The sequence below is a fragment of the Tetrao urogallus genome, assembly GCF_951394365.1.
Source record: "Tetrao urogallus genome assembly, chromosome: 5".
Lineage (NCBI taxonomy): Eukaryota > Metazoa > Chordata > Aves > Galliformes > Phasianidae > Tetrao > Tetrao urogallus.
The window spans coordinates 1,497,772-1,517,489 of NC_136818.1; the positions used below are offsets into that span (position 1 = coordinate 1,497,772).

At 53.9% G+C, this 19,718-nt stretch overlaps 2 protein-coding genes across 4 annotated transcripts in view; both read right to left on the reverse strand.

Moving 5' to 3' along the window:
- SGIP1 (SH3GL interacting endocytic adaptor 1) overlaps window positions 1-835 on the reverse strand; it is a gene marked incomplete at both ends in the record, with an annotated part of 32,096 nt that extends 31,261 nt beyond the window's left edge. The window contains one exon of the mRNA XM_079535459.1: window positions 819-835. Coding sequence (XP_079391585.1) covers window positions 819-835 — 17 coding nt within the window. The remainder of the gene's footprint in view (window positions 1-818) is intronic.
- Window positions 836-5,969: 5,134 nt separating this feature from the next.
- Window positions 5,970-19,718, reverse strand: part of PDE4B (phosphodiesterase 4B) — a gene marked incomplete at both ends in the record, with an annotated part of 124,533 nt that continues 110,784 nt past the window's right edge. For all 3 annotated transcript variants that reach the window (XM_079535567.1, XM_079535566.1, XM_079535568.1), the window contains 9 exons: window positions 5,970-6,335; window positions 9,041-9,223; window positions 10,241-10,363; window positions 10,451-10,605; window positions 11,268-11,367; window positions 11,591-11,755; window positions 12,037-12,135; window positions 12,379-12,557; window positions 14,625-14,718. In XM_079535567.1, coding sequence (XP_079391693.1) covers window positions 5,970-6,335; window positions 9,041-9,223; window positions 10,241-10,363; window positions 10,451-10,605; window positions 11,268-11,367; window positions 11,591-11,755; window positions 12,037-12,135; window positions 12,379-12,557; window positions 14,625-14,718 — 1,464 coding nt within the window. The remainder of the gene's footprint in view (window positions 6,336-9,040; window positions 9,224-10,240; window positions 10,364-10,450; window positions 10,606-11,267; window positions 11,368-11,590; window positions 11,756-12,036; window positions 12,136-12,378; window positions 12,558-14,624; window positions 14,719-19,718) is intronic.

Genomic DNA, 19,718 nt, shown 5'->3' on the forward strand with positions numbered 1-19,718 from the left:
AGCGCGCTCCTCCCGCCGGCAGCGCGCAGCCTATTTCCCAGCCGCCCCCCCCCCCCCCCCCAATACTTTCCCCAAAAGCAGAACCCCTCTCCGTACCCCGTGACGCACTTCCCCTCCCCGTAATCCTATTGCAGCGGGGGGGCTTTAATTGCCGGGTGCTGCTGTCAGCTCGCGGGAGCGCGCACGGAGCGCGGGCCCCCCCCGCGGCCATTCACGGGGAATCAATGGGTGACGTCACGATCGGCCATCGGCCTCGAGAAGTGCGGGGGGGGGGCACGGAGCTCCCGCGGCCCCGGGATGCTGCGAACAGCCGATGCCGGCACACGCACGGTTCCACCGCCTCCCCAGGTGGGGCCCTGTCGCGTTGTTTGGGTTTTTTTTTCCTTCTTTTTTTTTGTTTTGCTGCACAACCCCTCGCACCTTGCAGTGGTGCAGACCCCGTGCGCTCGTCCAACTCACCTAACCTCCCCCCTCTCCCCTCCCAACCCCCCCCAGCACAAATCGTGCTCCCCCCACCTGCACCCCCGGCACAGTCCTGCTGGGAAATGCAGCCTGGGCTGCAATGCAATGCAATGCAATGCCACTGCACTGTGGTGCTTGGGTGCATCACCATGCAGGGCAGCACTGGAGACATTATTTAAAATAAATATATATAATTAAAACATGGTGGGAGGGGAGGGGGCAAATGGTGTTACCTGCAAGCTCTCTGCACATGGAGAAGAGATGCAAGGGGATGCAACAGAGGGAAACACAATGCCAGCAGCAGCAGCCGCCCCCCCAGCTCTCACCTCCCAGCATCACCTGCTCTGGGAGCTCACCCACCTTCTGCCCACATCTCCCCTCTTTAGGTTCTGCCCTCACTGCTCAGAAGCTTGGAGACCAACAGCTGCAGCATCTTTGCCATAATGCTATTGAATAATGGTGGGTGCAGCCATGGTTGTCCCCGCAGAGCTGTCAGCACTGGCACTGACTAGGGGGGGAGGTGCGTCACCATCCCTGGGGGTGCCTGAGAGCCATGGGAACGTGGCACTGAGAGCCATGGGCAGAGGGGGTGGGCTGGGGGATCTCAGGAGGCTTTTCCAATCTCAGTGACTTTAGGTGCACAGCCAGACCCCACAAGGCCCATCTCTGGGGGGGTGCACAACTATGGGCTGCATGTGAGCACACACAGAGCTGCAGCCGCCCTGGGATGAGGCTGGAGGCAGTGGGTGAATCAGAGCCTCACACCAGCACAGCACCGCAAGGTGCCCCCAGCGCCGGCTGAGGGATTTGCTAAATAAAGCCCAAATCCATCAGCCTCATCCTGCCAAGAGCACAGCCCTGCAAATCCCAGCATTAAGGCATCCTCAGTAAGATGATGACAGACACACAGGCCTGTCCTGGCTGTCCCATTATCAAATCACAACAAGACATCACAGTGCCAACAAGCTGGGGCAGTTCTCCCAGTGGGAGCAAAGCAAGGAGAGGCTGATCCCCCCAGCAGTCCCAGGAGAGCTCCCACTGTCACACAGGGCTGGACTCAGTCACCTCAGAGGCTTTTTCCAATCTCAATGATTCCACAGCTCCCTGCTCCCTCCCTGCTGGCCCCTCACAGCAAGCACTGCTCCCTTCTGCTCCGTCAGCTTCACTCCATCCATCCCCACTCTCCCCGTGCACAAAGAGCCGCAGGGCCCCTTCCGTCCCACTGAGCAAAGGGAGCAGCAGGGAGCCAACCCCAGCTGTGCCACTGCCAGGCCCACACAGAGCAACGAGTGCACACTGCAGAGCAGCCACACAGCACATCGCAGTATTCACATTCACCTTCTCCCACTCCCACTCCCACCTCCTCTTCCTCCCTGCAGCACAGCAGCTCAGCAATCCTCTGCTAAGCGGGGCCAAGCTGCACAGCTGCAGCTCTTCATCCTAAATGCTGCCCCGTGCCTCAACTGGGCACAGCTGTGGTCCCATGCTCAGTGTTTTTGTTAGGAAGAAGAAATGCTAAAAAATTCCCCATGCAAAGGGAATGCTGGGGGTTGTGAGCAGTGCTGCACACCTGTGCTCCCAAAGGCTGCTGGCCCATTTGAGGGCTGTATCACAGAGAGCATTGACCACTGCAGCATGTTTGGGGCGGGATGGGGCTGAGACACACAAGAACCCTCAGATCCCACCTTGTTCATTGCTGGCCCCAGTGCTCTGTGTCAGGGTGGGCAGCAGGGGCTCAGCAGCACTTAAGGGGCTGGGTTTCAACTAGAGAAGCCACGGGAGCAGTGCAGGCTGTGGGCGTTCCAAGGGAACAGTGTGTGCTGAGATGCTGCTACTTTGAAGCTGTGAGCAGTGCTGCCGGCGCCCAGGGCAGACCCAGCAGTGCCCTCCCTGCCCGGGGCTATTTGCTTGTTTTTTTGGCTGAAGAATGAGGATAGGGGGAAAAAAAAAAAAAAAAAAAAGCTTTCTTTGAATAATGTTGGGAATCTTCTTGCAGCTCCTGGTGTGTGCTGCCAGCTTGAGGGCACGTGTTAGGGGTGGCAGAGAGCTGCAGGCAGGTCCCGTTTGGTGATGCAGGGCGAGGTGGCAGCCTGTAAATGCTGCAGGTGATCGTGTCCTGGGTCGGATGGCACTGCCTGGGTGCTCCATGCACACTGCCACAGGCAGAACAAGGCCACCAGCTGTGGTGGAGCCCTGCAGGGAGCAGACAGAGCCATGCAGGGAAATGGCAGTGCGATAGGAAGAAAATCAAATGGGTCCCAAAGCGAGCACCCTGGGGATCCAGGCAGCCTGGAGCCACTGCCTCCAGCTGTGTGAGGATCCAGCTGTGTGAGGATCCAGCTGTGCACGGCCCTGGCTGTGCTCAGGCTGCAGCCAGCCAGGATCCAGCTGTGCATGGCTTTAGCTGCACAGGCATCCAGCTGTGTGCGGCTCCAGCAGCGCTGGCTCCCATTGCACAGATCCCTGCTGCCTGTCCTCGTGGCACGTGCCCCTTTGTGCACATCCCCGCTGTGTGCGCGGCGCCGTGCAGCGGTTTGGGCTCGGCAGATGGAGCTGTACAGCTGTGCACGGCTGTGTGCACAGAGCAGGCTGAGCTTCGGCTGCTGTGTAGGAGGGGAAACGCAGCGTGGGGAGCCCCAGGGTGACACAGCCCATGCTTTGCAAAAATGGGACCCGAGCAAAATTGGTGACCCCCTTCCCTGCCCCTCAGAGCAGACCCGAACTGTAGATGCGTTACATGCTGAGATGCGGCAGGACGTGCCCAAAACATGGCATGTTGCACCCAAAGTGCTGCCAGCAGCTGAGCAGCTCTGCAATTAAGGCACATTTTTGGGAGTGCTCCTACTGCTGGTGCACAGCTCCAGCCAGCCCGATGCCATGGGACCTGCATCCCTGTGCCCTGCCATGCAGTGAGCAGCACCGTGCTGCACTGTCCAGGTGAGAAATGTACTGCTGCTCAGCAGAAGAAACCTATAGCTTCCGCAAAGCTGTTCTGCTGAAATAGGGACTGTGCTGCACACCCAACCACAACCCCACCTCCAGCCTGAGCTGCATTCCCTGCTTGCACAGTTGCACACGACAGCTGCACACCATGGTCACACAGCCAATTGCATGCATTCCTGCACCCCAGGGTACAGCTGGGAGCAGGCAGAGCATCATCCCTGCATGCCACCCATGGAAGCAGCCAACACCGTGCATCTGCTGCATGCCTGATGCTGAAGGAAGCCATACAGCTGCAGGGGCTAGCAGGAACCTGGGGCCAGCAGAGTGCAGCCAACACATGGCCTCATCTTCAAGGAGAGGATGCAGAGTGCCACCACCTGGCTGGGGAATCCCCCTAGCTGAGGTCTGGGGTTGGTTCTGTGGCAGTGCTGCTGGAACAGAGCAGGGAAGGATGCTGCTGCTGCAGCACAGAGCATGGCGGCTGCGCTCGCTGCGCTCGTGGTGACGCCACTGCCAGAAGTGGGTCAGTGGGAAGGGAAAAAATAAACCTGGGGGGGTTGAGGAAGGGAGAGGCAGCACAGAACGCACCGCAGCCCTCCCTCCCCCAGCACTGCTTCGTGTTCCTTAAGCTGCGGGTTTGGAGCTTCGCTGGGCTCATCGAAGGCAGAGGATAAATCGGGCAGAAAGAAAAAATCGGTCTCAGCAGCAGCAGCGGTGGTGCCTGGGGGGCACAGCCACAGCACGGGGCACGGCTGCAGGGATGCGGGGACAGGATGTGGCCCTGCGCTCAGCTCCGCCGCCCGCTGCCGGCCCGGCCCCACGCAGCAGCAGGGCGTGTTGTTCCTGGAAGACCGCTGGTTGTTTCAATTGCGTTGGGTACGGCCGGGACATGAAAGCCACCGCCGGGCTGCGGTGCGCTGCGGCATCGCCTTCCTGTCTGCAGCGCCTTCCTGGCGCCGCTGCCGCTGGGCAGGGACAGCACTGAGCGGGGAGCAGCCATCCCATGGGCATCCCCTCGGCCTGTGCCACGTCCCAGCCACCCCGTGCCATGTTTCAGACACCCTGTTCCACATCACAGCCACCCCGTGCCACGTGCTGGCCGCCCTACGCTGTGTCCCAACCTCCCCGTGCCATACCTGCAGTCCAGCCCTCACTGAACAAACAACGCTGTGAGCAGCCCTGGGACAGGGTCATGCATTCATTTATTCACTTCATATAAAAATCTCTTAAGAATGCATCTGAACACAATATATAATACTATAACATACGTTGTTGTGAAACTTTTGAAAACAAGAAAATAACCACCTGGAACAATGCAGTGTTCGACAGACATACACACCCATTGATCATGCACAACTGTGCTATTGTCATTAACTAGTTGTCACGAGTTGGACCAGAAGCTCAAAACGTATGTTACAAACCGAGTGGCACCGCTCGCCGTGCCCAACGGCGTCGTCAGGAGGAGTTTCACAGCACAATTATTACATCAGTTCACATTTTTGTCATAGAGGTTCACATTGGGTTGTCGGGAGGCTGGGGCAGGACGCGGCCACCTCCGCCCCGTCCCCTGGGTTGCGTATGTCTCTTCAGCTGTGTTCAGGTTTTGTACTTTATGCAATACAAAAGGTTACGAGAAAACAAAAACAAAAACAAAACAAAAAAAAAAGGAAAAATAAAAGGCAACTCTTATTCCGAGTCTTCTACACAATTAACATCGCCGCCGACAGGCAATGCTAATTCATATAAATTAATAACTTACAAAACATTACAGTATATACATTACGTAATAAATACACTGTTATAAACAGTAATGGAGGTGTTAGAGCTCAAGGCAGTGCGGGAGGAGGAGGACGGTGGGCCTAAACGAAGGGAAGGCGGAACACGAAGGTGTTTGCGTGCCACTGCGCCGCAGCCACCCCGGGCAGAGGGGCAGGCAACGAGGGGGGCCTTCAGAAGACTAATTAAAAGTGCCGTAATGCAAAAACAGAGGGAATCCCTTCTCTTAGTCTGGAAAAGTGATTAACCGCAATAAAGTGACAGGTATTGCCCGCGGAAAAAGGAAGACTGCTTCTTGTAACAGGAAGAATCAAAAAGGATCCGTCGGTTCCCGAACACTCGGTGCCGCTGCTCACACTGAACTCCGTGTATCGAACAGATCTCGAAAAGACATGAGGGCGTTTACAAAGAAGGCACACAGGTCTGCAGACAGGCGGTGGGGCGGGCAGGTTCTACACGCAGAGTTATGGATCAGTAGTTTCTATCAGCCCGGCGGGTTGGAGTCCCGGAGCGAACAGTGCGCAATCTCTCCGCCGCGCGTTGGGCCGCTCGGTGTTGGCGCCCGCAGCCCCAGGCCACGCGGCGCCCGCAGCTCGCGCGGCCACCCCAGCATCACTCACGGCGTTTCCTGAGCCATTGTTCAGCACGGAGCCCCGACGGCCCCACGGACCCGGAGATCCGTCAGCCAATGTCAGGCACAGGCCCAAGGCCCAGGCTGCAGGCGAGTCCCACCAGACCGCTTGCGTGCTCGTTAAGCGTTTCCAATCCACTTACACAGGCGCAGGGCATTATGTGTCAACGGGAGAGGTGTCCTCTGTCACAATTTCTATGTTCGCCTCCCGCTGCACGTCCTCCTGCCCCGGGCTGCCCGTGCACAGCATCTTCGTGCTGTGGAAGTAGCCGATGCTCTCGCCTTCCCTCTCGGGCCCGTCCGAATCCTCCTCCTCCAAGGTCAGCTCGAACTGGAACTTCTCCATCAGGCCGGGGCAGTCCTGGCCCCGCTCCTCCAGTGGGGGTGAGGGGCTCTGCGGGATCATGCTCTGGTACCAGTTCCTGTTGTCCTCCAGAGTGTCCAGGATGTCCTGTGCGTCCGGCTGCACCAGGTCAGCCCATGTCTCCCACAGCGGGTGCACGATGTAGTCGATGAACCCGACCTGCAAAACATGGGAACACGCTTAGGGAAGGGAAATGCACTGAGACGGCTGTCTGAAAAGTTAAAATGATATTAATGCATGAGTTTATGGGCTGAATGCCTGCCTAGGTGCAAGATCTGAACAGCAGGAGTGCTACACCTGGGGAGGAAAAAGAGCACGCATCAGGGTAGGTCAGAGGCCGAACTACTGGAAAGGAGCTCTGCAGAGAAGGACCTGCGGGTCCTGGTTGACCAACAGTTGGCCAACAGTTGGCCATGAGGCAGCAGTGTGTCCTGGTGGCCAAGAGGACCACTGGGACTGGGGGTGCATTGCCCAAAGTGTAGTTAGCAGGTGTGGGAGGTGCTCCTACCTTCTGCTCTGCACTGGGGAGGCACAGCTGGAGCACTGTGCCCAGTGTGGGGCTGTCCAGTTCAGGCCAGACAGGGAACTGCTGGAGAGCCCAGTGGAACGTGCCGAGATGGTGGAGGCCCGGAGCACTTCCTGATGGGGACAGGCTGAGAGCCCCGGGGCTGTGCACTTGGGGAGGAGAAGCTGAGGGGAATCTGATCAGTGCTGATCAGATCAACGCTTGCCCAGAACCAAGCCCTGTGTGAAAGGTAGACTGAAAGCAGGAGGCACCTGGAACTCCCAAGATGAAGCTGCCGCACCTGTCCCTGGCTGAAAGATTCTGAATGTCCCTGTGGGTGCCTCCTCCTGCCCAGTGAATCAACCACTGCTGTGCAGGGGACAAGGCAAGTTACCGCTCCGAAGGTGGAGTAGCCCCAAAGTCCCTGCAGAAATGACACCTAATGAGCGTTGGTCGGTCCAGCCTGGTCGAGATTTCCTTTCCTATCCCTTCATTTTGGAAAGAGCGCAGGAAGAAGGGGAGGCAGCCCACCAAGTTCTGCTCCTGTATCCAGGCGGGCTGCCCAAGCCCACAGTGATGACGTGCCGGGGTGGAAGCGGTGCGGCCGTCAGCCCATCCGCTCACAGGCGCGTAGGCACTGAGCTCAATCATGTTTCAATTGTCTGAGTAAGAGGACGTACGTCCAGGATGGAGAAAACTGAATGGCCATAAAGAGGATTGAAATTCTTCCGTCTTGGCAGAGTGTGTCACTTCTCTCCTCACTGCTGGACGACGTTTCAGCGCAGCAGGAAAATGGCTCTCAGAGGGGCCAGGCTCAACGCGCAGATGTTTGCTTTGGAAATCACACATGCCTCCTTCAGACACAACAGGATGTCAATAGAACCATTAACATTCAATTGTAACATACTGGGAAGGCAGCTTAAACGAAAAGGTGATGAAAATTTCCTGCAGCACAGGAGATCCGGAGCACTTTTAGAGTGACAAAGATCCCAACCGGTGAGCTGATGGCCACCCGGCACGGTCTGGGGGAGCACAGCTCGGGACTGACCGCCTCACACAGCGCTGTCGTTTCCTTGCACAAACAGCTCCGATGGCAGTGCAGCTTCCAGCCCGATCCTAAAGTGTTCTGATGTAAAGAGGAACACCAGAGCTCGGCCACACTCGCATGCTGTCTGCCCTTGGGTTCTCTGTTTCACCCCGGGATGGAAACGCCGCTTCCCCCTCTCCTTTGCATTTGTTGGTATTTCAGTAGTGGCCATTTCGTGCAACTCCTTTTGCAAAGCAAAAATGCCATTTTGAAACCTCTGTGAAGCATGTATGCGAACCACAGAATTAACTGGAGCTCACACGCGGAGCACATGGGCATTTGCTTGCCAAGCCTGGCTGAAGGATTCATTTCTTGTTAGGTTAACAAATAAGACAGATTTTTCCAACAAAATCACCATGCGGTCCAGTGAATAGTTTTGAAACTGCCTGGCTTAGCCCAAGAGGACATTTGGAAATAATTATCATCGATTTTGTTACTTATTCAAACTGAAAAACCTTGATGATGGCTTGCTCAAGTCCTTCCAAAACAACAACTGGGACAGCATTATATGAAGACTGGAGTACGTTCTGGCCAACGTAAACCTCCGGCTTTGTTTCTGCCTAACCAGGTGAAACACTGTGGCCTGTGCTCTGCAGGTCAGATCTAAGTTGACTTTGAAATCATCATATGAATCAGAACCAGGGATGAAACAGGTGATCCCAAAATACAAGAAAAACCCAAGTTCTTTTTAAGACCTGCACTGATTTAAATATCTACACTTGCACTTCACAATACAGAGGCTCCACTGAGCTGAGCTGGCTGATTCATGCACTGCAAAACCATTCTACATGAGGCCAAAAGCAACCAAAATTTGGGCCCTGTTGGAGTCCTGGGTGAAGCCCCCCTTGGGGCTGCTTGTATCTCTGCCATCAGAGGGACGGGCATTGCCATTTCTAATGTGGGGTGCAGTACCAGTAGGATTAGGAGGTGCTAATTAAGAGCTAGGAAGGAGGCTGTGGGGTGCGAAGACGTAAGAGACCCAAAAAGATCAGGATCACACTCCTCCAGCCCGGGGAACAAAAGGAGAACAGCTCACTCTGGAAACTGGGACACAAACAGGGCAAGATAAGCATGTGTGTGGGGAGTGTGGGGACGCCAAGGAGTGAGAAGGGAGCCCACAGCCTGGCTGCAGGGCTGTAGGACCTTCAGACACAGCTGGGCATCAATCAGAACCAGCCCTCAGAACAGCTGGCCCTTTGCCTAGTTGTGTTAGAGAGAGCAGATGAGCTTTGTCTCTGAGGCAATACCGCCGTGTGGCTCCGGGCCAATTACCTGTGATTTTTCCACCGACGCTGTGTGTTTGTCACACATGGGGCTGATTTCCATTCCCCTTTCCCTCTCTTTGTCTCCCTGCTGGAAGAACTCCTCCATGATTCTGTCCGTCCACTGCCGGTACAGCTCCAGGGACTTTGTGGGATTACTCAAGTCTGCACAATGTACCATGTTTCGGAGAACCTGCAATTACATTCATCAGAAAACTCATAAAATCCAACGGAAAAAGAGGACGGCTTCAAGCTGTATCTGCTTGCTCAATTCAGAACACTTAACCACGAGGCTCTTTGATTATGCAATTTGGTACAGAAATGTTAGCACCCTATGATCCCTGTGCATGGGCCTTGCAGCTGCAGCGGTGCAGCGCGCTCTGCGTGTTCCAGATGTCTCAAATCTTACACCTGGTGCAGCAGCAGCAATGCTGGTGACATCACAGAGGTTTGTTTTTGAATGCAGGTGCTTCCCGCCATTCAAAGGGTATTTTCAGGCTCTGACATGGTTAAATGCTGCTGCTTTAGTCAATGAGTAACATCCCTTTCACGCACACAGCCGGGTGCCTGACTAACTGCGGCCACGGGGACTCGGTGCAGGGAGCTGCTCTAATGTCAACAGAAATGTGAGAGGGTTTTCTTGTTCTAAGCTGGCCAGCAAAGCAGGGAGACAGCAGTGTACCTCGTCCTACATGTGAAGCATATAACCCCTCCCAGAGCTGCCTTGTCATGTCTGTAAGGTGAGGATTAGATCCTAGAGAGAGCAGTGTGCATCATTAGCTTCAACCCAGCTTAAGAGCTGCTTCAGCTATGGAGTTACAAACTAAGCTCCTGCAATCATGCTATACCTCTTTGTTAGGACAAAGAAAGGAGAGAAAGCAGCAGGGAACTTCACAAGCCCTCAAATGCTCAGCCGAACAGATCAACCTCAGAGGCACAAGCATGCTTGCAGCTGCCTGCTCCAAGAGTTAAACAGCTAATTCCTTCCACGGTAAAGACATGAGACCCCCCCCCCCCAACACCCATCTGTTTGTGGTGCAGAGCACATGAAATCAGGAGGCCTACAGCTCCTGCATGATGGCTGACATCTGGGTCAGCCTCTTTGCTATATCTAGATCATCTGGAAGCAACAGCAAGAAGAGGAATGTGATTTCCTTGGTACTGAACAAGACAGGCAAGGTGCTTCTGTCCTGCAGGAATTCTGCTGTACCTGTATCCTGTCCGTGTAGTTGTCTAGCAGGAGCACTCCTGAACTGGTCACCTTCTTAGTTTCCACCATCGTCTTCAGATCTGCCAGCAGGCTCATGTGCTTGGACATATCTGTTGCCAATACCTTCATGGAAGAGAAAACACAACCTCAGTGAGGGCGGCCGGGCAGAGAAGCCTGTATGCGAAGAGCAGCAGTGTGCCAGGGCCCTACCATGTCGATCACCATCTTCCTGAGCGTCTGCCGCTGCTTCTTGGTCAGGTTCTGGAAGATGTCGCAGTGCTCCTCCTGCAGCAGTTTGAAGCCCACTGCCAGGTGGTGGTTCTCCAGGACGGACTCGTCGTTGTACATCAGCGCCAGCTCGGAATCTGTCAAAACAGCACAAACATGGATTCAGTTTGCATGCAGTGTGGGACTCCACAGCGAGCGCTGGGCACTGCGATGTTTGTCTGCGAAGAAACAGAGAAGTTTCCTTTTTTGTATTATATAGTCCAAGAGCATGTAGCTCTGACCACATGTGTACAGAACACCAACAGCCCTTTGCTTAGCCCTAGTGAGCTAAACAGCATCCAGCTGACTTAGTTACAGGCTCTGGAAGCACTGACAGCAGAAAGCATGGATCCTGCACACGCGCTTTCCAAAAAAGAACAATGCCCATCCTTTGGAACCAAAACACATGCTTAGCCTGTTGCAGAATACAACATGAACCACAATATTTAGCTCTACTGTTGTCAATAGCAACAGCATCGCCAATCTTCTGTTAATGACGAAATTTGGAAGATTTATTATGCCTTATCAAGTGATAATCACAAGACTCAAGGCCACTTTGCAAATTATACTACAATAGCTTCCTTTGTTTCGATAGGAATTCGACTTATACTGTTGCTCCATTTCAAAACGTAGAACACTTGCTGCGCAGTGTTTTGAGAAAGCACCGTGGTCTGAAAGTCACAGTTTGGCCCCTGCTGTAATGGAAAACGTACTCTGAGTTTGCAGATGAAGCCGTGATTGTATTTGAAACAAAACTCACTTGTGTTAATCAGAAACTGGTTGGAGACACCGGGGTGATCCACGTCGTGAATCGCGGCTGCAAAAATAGCGGCGAGGATTTCCAAGTCGGTGAAGACAGCCTATGGAGGAATGGGGATCTGTGAGAGAAGCCCATCACCACTTTGGGGTGCCCAATTACAGAAACAAACCCTCTCTGATTTTTGAATCACTTTTAGGAGGACGAGGCTTGTATAAGTAAGCCATTTGCTCAGAAGAGAGGCTGACATGCAAGCACGCGCTCCTTAAGATGAAATAGAGATTACAGATGGCTGGGCACAGAGCTCAGCTCAAAGCAGTACTCACATCCAGTGCAGGGGTGGAGAGGAGAACGTGGGTGGACTGGGCGACATCAGCAGCATGCAGGCTGTTGTGGTACGCCACGTCCGAATGGTAGTGGTCTTCCAATGTCATCATGTACGTCACAAAGGTGTCTGATGAGATCTTGAATGTCTTCAGTAGATCTCGCTCCTGCATAAGAGATGTCAAAAGTATCTTAGAATCATAGAATCACAGCATGGCCTGGGTTGCAAAGGAGCACAATGCTCATCTCATTCCAACCCCCTGCTGTGTGTAGGTCGCCAACCAGCAGCCCAGGCTGCCCAGAGCCACATCCAGCCTGGCCTTGAATGCCTCCAGGAATGGGGCATCCACAACTGCCTGTACACAGGGATGTCACAGTGCACCTGGTGGTGTAACAGGGAGCCACCGGGTATTAAACCAGTGCTGTGAAAGGACAGAAAACCACGCACCTGAAATATGGCGTACATGATGCAGGTGAGCGGCCTGTTGTGGGAATACCTGGCAACATTAAATATGTTCAGACCCCACTTATTCAGATCTTCCAGCTCCTTTGGAAAAGACACAAAGAGAACAGTTAAAATGTTTCTCGAGACGTGTCTGCATGTTTCCCTCCCACCAAAGCGTTTTGTTTTCCTGTCTGCGGTAGTCAAGCCAGTTCATAAGCACCAGTGATTACTGCAGTACAGGAACACGGGGCAGCTGTGAAGTGCTGATGTCAGAGCACCTGTACGAGGAGGCCACGTGCTCCAAGATCACACCAATTCTCCACGAACCATATCAATCTGATGTACCTTGGCCAGATGGTCTTCCTTTTCTGTTTTCACACCAAATCGTGAGATGCTGGTATTATTTAAGCTTGAACTATGCATTAATTTTTTCACTCCGCTGATCTGGGTCATGAGCTGCTGCTTTTTCTTCTTCTCTCTGTCTTTCTGCGTGGGAGAAGGAATCTCCACATCATTCTGCTTGTCTGCAACAAAGAAAGGTGAAAGAAATCAGCATCATTTGCAGGAACACTGTGTGACACTGTGTCAACCCTTACTTTGATCATTAATACAGAATCATAGCATCACAGCATCATTAAGGTTGAAAAGCCTTCCTCCACCCCCAGCCCACCCCATGCCCACTGTCCACGTCCCTCAGTGCCACATCCCCATGGCTCTGCACACCCCCAGGGATGCTGACCTCCCACCCCTGGGCAGCTGTACGGTTCTGAGCGCCCTTTGGGTGAAGAGATTTCTCCTAACATCCAAGCTGGCCCTTCCCTGGAACTTTGTGAATTCCAAAAAGAATCCTTTTGATGCATACAACATCCTTATGAACAGTGAAGGGGAGAATCTGAGGAGTACAGACTAGGGAAAATCCTTAGAGAAAGATAGAGCTATATTCTATATTGTTATTCAGTGCTCAGTGCAAAATAACACTTAGGAAAATAGGGTAATTACCCTTAAACCTTTAATTAGTGTTTCCATAATGCCTCCCAGTTAGCAGGTCACGTTCATGGCCCATCAAAGGGCACATGTGGATTTCTGTGCCCGAGGCACTGCTCTGCAGAGGCCGAGCTCCTGCCCATGCCCATGGCAGGGCCCAGTCACAAACCCAACCTCTCACACCCTTGGCCAAGTGACGGCGTTGGGGCTGCCCCACTGCTGCCAGCCTCAGCTCATTTAATGAAGCCAAGTGACTGAACACAGATATGCCATTTGCTTTTAGCATCCATGAGCTATCCTCATTTCACAAATGCTGCTTGGATGCATTTCCAAGGTCTCTTCCAACCCAAGCCATACTATGATTCTACGATTTCTCCTTTTTTGTCCAACCTCTTCTACACCGTGCGTTCCTTTCATTTTTAAACCACGTTTTAAGGGAAAAATAAAAAAGCAAACTCATAAAAAAAGTGACAGCACAACTTCCTAAAAGAGCTTTAGGATCCATTTGAAAGCTCTGATAATTTCTCTCCAATGCCCCCACCAGAATGGGCGTACACGTGCTGCATGGGTGTGATATCAAGTCCAGCCTCAGGCTGCACTGGGTATTTCTGCAGCGCTGCACTCAGAAGTGCCCTGCTGCTGGCAGTGAAGCTGCCCTGCTCTTCTTCCCTGTATTTGTTTCTGCTCTGGATGTCGCCATTAAGCTGAGCGACAGGAGAAGAGCAGTGGATTCCTACAAAGCAGCTCCAGACTCTTACATGGATTATTCATGATGAGCCCTAAATGCACGTGGCAGCTCCAGTTGCAACTGGCTACTGAAATCACTTTAAAATCCCTTAATGGAAATAATGGTGTGTCATAGAGGGAAGGCATTCTGGGCCACGATGACTGTGGGGCGTGAGCTCCCTGAGGATGTGGGCAGTGTTCAGGCCAATGGAAATGCGTGCTCGGTGGGGCCCCAGCATCAAGCTGCTGCTTAAGAGCAACTGAGCACCTATTTGGGAACTGTTTGAAACCACAGTAAACTGTATTTTTTGTAAAAGATGGGCTTTGTAAACACAGAGGAAGTAAACGCTTCTCAGAACACTTAAATGTTTAATTTGTTCGCGTCGGTCGTCCTGGAAGCTCCTACAAAAGGAATGTCACGCGAAATGCTGTGCGTATCTTTGAGGTGGGCTCAGATTTCCAGTGCAAAATGAGCACGTAAGCACAGAGTAATAAAACTCCTGGGTTGACCTTGCCTGTCCAAGCCCCTGGCTCTGAGGGGGGGGGATGCAGTTTTATGAGGCAGAAGGTGCAAAGATGAGTGCGTGCAGCTGGGCTCGGGTGGCTTTGTCCTTCACATAAGGTCACCACAAAAAGCAAACATTGCACAACGTGGACAGCACAGCAGCAGCTCGGTTCAGCCCAACCAGAGAGATCTTTCCATCTGGAAAGGGAATCCCTCTGCGCAGAGCGCCAGGCTAGCGCTGCATCCTTCTCCTCCCCACCTCTGTTTGGAAAGCAGAAAATCAAAGCCTTCCAGTAATGCTGTGTGCTGAGATGTGGCTGCAAAAGGAGGCAGAGGCAGGGGCTGCCCCAGGGGCCGGAGCCCAGGCATTGCTTACCCAGGAAGGTGTTGGAGATGTACTCGGACACCTGGTTGCCGGAGCGGCTCATCTCAGAGAGGTGCGTCAGCTCGCGGTTCAGCATCCTCTTGAACTGAGGGAGGGAGAAACGCAAACATAGGAATGGGATTTTTATGAATGCTTTCACACGGCTTCAACTCTACAGCAAGCAAACGGACAAGCAAGAGGTGAAAAATAAAATTACAGAGAGATATGAAACAGAATCAGAGGCACTCAGCTTCACCGAGATTCCCCGCAGCACCAGCGCAGCTACCTACTTCTGCTCAGTACGCAAAAACTGCAACACGAATTTCCTCCACAGACAGACATTATTTCCACTGCCAGAAATGAGATGCCTCAGGTAACCTCTCTGAGAGACCCACGTCTCGTACTGGATTCTATTTCCACCTCCTTTTGTTCTCAGCTCCATTACATAAGTTTGCTCCATTTTGCGATGCGGCTGCATGTGTTCCAAAGAGAAAAGCAAAGATGCCACAAATCTCAGCTCTGCCTGCATCACTGCAGAGAGACGCAGTGCTCTCCCAGCTGCACCCATACACTGCTCTCCATTTGCTAATTGCATGCTTCGGTTGCAGCAACATTTCACCCTACAGAAGTGAATTCCCAAAAGGGAGAAGCAACTCGCATCCACGTACGCCGCATGCACCGCACACACCGTGTGGGAATAACCATCCCAACGGCCCCATTCCCTCCCAAGGGCTTTCCCTGAGGAAAACAGCACAAAAACAGGCACCGAGGACCCGGCAGGATCCAACCCACCTTAATGTAACCCCAAGACACGGACAACAAAGTGTTGGCTTCAGGCATTTTGGAACACCCCGCGCCGCAGCCCTCGCTCAGGTCCTTACGGAGACGTCACCGGCGAGACGGGAGCGCCGGCAGCCGGCAGCCGGCAGCAGTCAGTGGGCACTGAGCCCCCGCAGCCCCCAGCGCCCGGAACGCGGTGAACGCCGCACAGCCGCTGGAGCCCAGCCCGGCACCGCATCTCTGCAGCGTGGGTGGGTTCTCTTTGCAGAGAATCCCGACCGCGGGGCCGCTCGGGGAGGCGGCGGCGAATCCATGCGCGTGCGGCGAGGCCGTGTGCCGCGGTGGGTGATCGGCGATGGGGGGGGAGGGGGGTGGATGGGTGGCCCCGAGGGGAGCGGGGGGGAGATCCTGCGCAGCCCACGGCCCCGCGGAGCGGCCCCACAGCCATCTTTGGGAGGAGGGTAAGATGGAGGAAGCGATGCGCGCCCAAGCGAGGCGCAGCACGCAGCCCTCTCCTCTCCGTTCTGCTTTCTGTGCTTTTTTTCCCCCCCTATCTTCATTGCAGAGGGTTGCCAGGCGAGTGTTCAGAGGGGATTTTCGAAGCGTTGACACCATGCATGCGATTGCTGTTTTTTCCCCCCCCGTGGCAAAGAGGCAAAATGCAGCAGTGCAGCAAAACGCACCTTTACAAACTGGGAGCACTTCTCAATGTGGAAACGCAAACTAGAGATAAGCCGGTACCTGCAATTACGTTGTGCAACCACAATGCAAGATTTCAAGAAATCCTCTCACTAGGACTCCTTCCCAACCCAAATCCTGTGATTTATCATTGCGCTGCTATGACAAACCCAACATGGGCACTGTGCTGCAGCCCCACTGCTGCTGCGTGACACTGATCCCAGCATGGCATCCCTGATGGCAGAAACGTCATTGCCTGTCACAGAGCTGCAGGAAGGACCTTTTTCACTTTTTCCCTTGAGCCACAGCAGCTTGGGGTGATTCTGGCACAAGCCAGCATCCGTGCTGCCTTCTTATCTGAAAAAAAAAGCACTTACTGCATTCTGAGCTGCGCTTTCCTCGTTAAACGCTAAATGCAGCACAGCCAGCACTCAGGTTTGCATCCTACAGTATCTTAGGGACCCCTGCATTGCACACGCTTCCCTTAGCAATAACAATAAACAGATGGGAGCTGTGCTGGGGTGGCACACAGCCCTGACCCCAAACTTCCATCCCTTGTTGACCAAGGACAATCATCTTTTCCACAACTCTGCGATGGAGTCAGGGAAGTCCTCCTCCTGTCCCTCCAGTGCACGAGGACAGAGGCGAGCAGCTGATGCCACCTCCACTTGCTCCCCACACAGACCCAGGGTGGGCAAAACTCACAAAAATGGGGTGGGATGGTGCTGCTGGGACACAGGGGAGATCCGAGCCTGCTGTTCCCCCAGTGAAACATTGTTGGGGTCACAAGCCCAGCCAGCCATGTGCGCACACCAATGGCAAGCATGTGTTGAAGGACTCACAGAACCACACAGCCATAGAATGGTGAGGTTGGACAGGATCTCCATGCCCATCCATGGGCTGTGTGCCCCCACTAGCTCAGGCTGCCCAGCAAAGTGGCACCAGTTGGGTTTCTCATGCAGTCACCTTTGTGCTTTGTAGGGCTTGGTGCAATTTGCCATCTGAGAGATGTGGGCACATAACAGCAGGATTGATTAAAGACATGAAAAACTGCATGCACAGATTGATGTGCAAACCTCCACAGCAATTCCTTGTTCAATCAATCTGACTGCAAAGAAAGAGCAGGTTGTCTGCACTGTGGGATGCCAACTGCTCTGCCACAGAGCAAGCAGCAGCCTCACTTCTTTGGGAGTGAATCTAGCACGCTTCAAGAGCTTGGGCACGGCTGCAGAACACGCTCCAGCATGCACCTGCACAGGGAGGGGATGTGCAGCTGCTGCAGGGCCTGGGGCTTCCTTCCATTTAGGGATGTGGTCGGTGGGCATGGTGGGGATAGGATGGTGGTTGGACCTGGTGATCTTAGAGGCCTTTTCCAACCTTAGCGATTCTGTGATTCCGTGATTCCCTTTGTCCCAGCTCTGACCACACACACAATACTTGCACAACTAAGTGGAACAAACCTCAACCCAGTGGGCACCACACACCCATGGGCACGCCTGCCCCTGTGCTGGGTGACAGAGGTGGAGCCAGCTGCAGGGTTGTGTGAGAAAACGCCATCCTCCTGCAGGCGGTTTTCCTGTTCCACATGCTCTGAAGTAACAGCAGGAGCCATCTGAACGAAATTAGACCTCCAGAAATTGGATAATCCTTTGATTACAGCAGCGACCATCCCTCAAGAGCTGTCTCCAGCTTCCCACTGCTGTGCGTGGGGGAACATCCCCTGTGACGGCTCCAGAGCCCCACAAATGCACACCCAGTCTGAGCCTCACCGTGCAGCCCCAGCAGCAGCCCTGCTGTTACTCGTGGCCCTGTGTCCCCCCGAGCACAGCACAGCAGTGCTCCCAGTGCTGCACAGCCAGGACAAGGCAGGAGGATGTGCCCGCTGCTGATGTCAGCCCTTTGAATCCAGCGTGTGCCAGCTGAGTCTCCCCGAGGCCAGGAGCCCTCATTTAAAGACTGTAAGTGAGCTGCATGCATTTGCAGGAGGGTAAATGCAAGATAAAAGCAGTGCAAAGGTGCTGCGGGGCTCCAGCCCGGAGCGGCTGGGGGAGTGGGACCCACCCCACACTTTGATGGAGGAATCTCACTGCACATCTCCAGAGAGTCCCGATGTTTACAAACCCTGTTCCCGACGACCCACCCTTCTGACGCAAACCTCGCATCCCCCGCGCTTGGAAATCCCTCCGACCAAAGGAGCTGTGCCACGAGGGCAATGCAAGCCTTTGATTTCCACGCAGACACAGCCGGGCTCAGCCCCTGTCCATGTGCTCAGCCCCAGTGCTGTGGGGCACAGCTGAGACCAGCAGCGCTGCCGTGTGCCCGTGTGCCTGAGGACAAGTGCAATGGTTGCAGCCAACAATCAGCCATTAAAAGGATCAACTGCTTCTGCAACTCTTCCTAGCTCTCGTTTCCTAAAACAATATAGCTTTTAATGCACTAGAAACTATTTTTAATGAGATACAAACTGCTATTTGCTTTTTGTTTTCGGTTGTTGCTTTTTTTTTTTTTTATTTTCCCTTCAGCTTATTTTTTTAAACCCAAAAGTAAACACACGGTTATGAAATCTCCCACTTCACATCAAAGGGGAGTTGATTTATAGAGGCGTTCAAAGGGAGACTTTAAAGGAGCAACGTCACGACCAACTTGTTGGCTTTGTGCTATTAGGATAATTGAAAAATCCGCAGCCTAAATGTTGATAAATAAATAGCACGTTGCCATAAATCAGCATGCGGCTGCTCATGAAAGCAACAGCACCTATCTGATGCAGACAGTGCAACATTCAGGTTTGCCATGCGGAGCTCAGCGTTTGCCTGCGAGCAGCAGACCCCCCCGGGAGGCACCCGCCTATGCAGTGCAGTGCTTAGGAGGGGATGGGATGGGACCTGAGCACCAGCGCTACCAGCGGGACCTTTCCAGCTCATTTCCAGAGAAATGAGACTGAAATATGCAGATTGAATAGGAAAAGCTCCCTGTGCCAAGTGCTGCGAGCTAATCCTGCTGGAGCCAAGGCTGAACCTCCGGCCATAAGGGAACATGGGGGAACTGGGGAGCCAGGAACCCCCTCAGCCTGCAGCCAGGCCTTGGTCAGGTCCAACATGTCTCAGCACACTGGGGCTCTCCACGCTGTCCTGCTTGGCAGCGGTTGGCCCCTGCCTGGGACCAACATTCGGACTGACACAATGGATGGCAGATGGCAGATGGCCACTGCGGTGTGCGCTGGGCTGCGGCACTGAGGCTGGACCCGACCTGCAGCTCCTCTGCAACCCCAGGGTGGTTTCTGCTTCATCAAACAGAGCTGTGGGCGTCCCCCCTCCTGGCGGTGCCCGAGGCTGTGGTGGGCCCTGGGCAGCCCGATCTGGTGGGGGCACCTGGCCCAGGGGTGGGGTAGGGTGGGGGGCTTCGGGGTCCTTTCCAAGCCAGCCATTCTGGGATTCCATGGTTCTGCGATCCTTAAGGTCCTTTGAAACCAACCACCTGGGATTTTGGGATCCTATGAAGTGCTCTCCTACTTCCTAACACGTCTCCTTAAGCCAACAGAAGATACACAGCTATACCCGGAGTCTATACACTCCATGACTGCACTCGATCTCCACGTCCTCTCCCCAGAAGGCACCAGAATGCCTTCTTCCAAGCCCAGCACCACCGGTC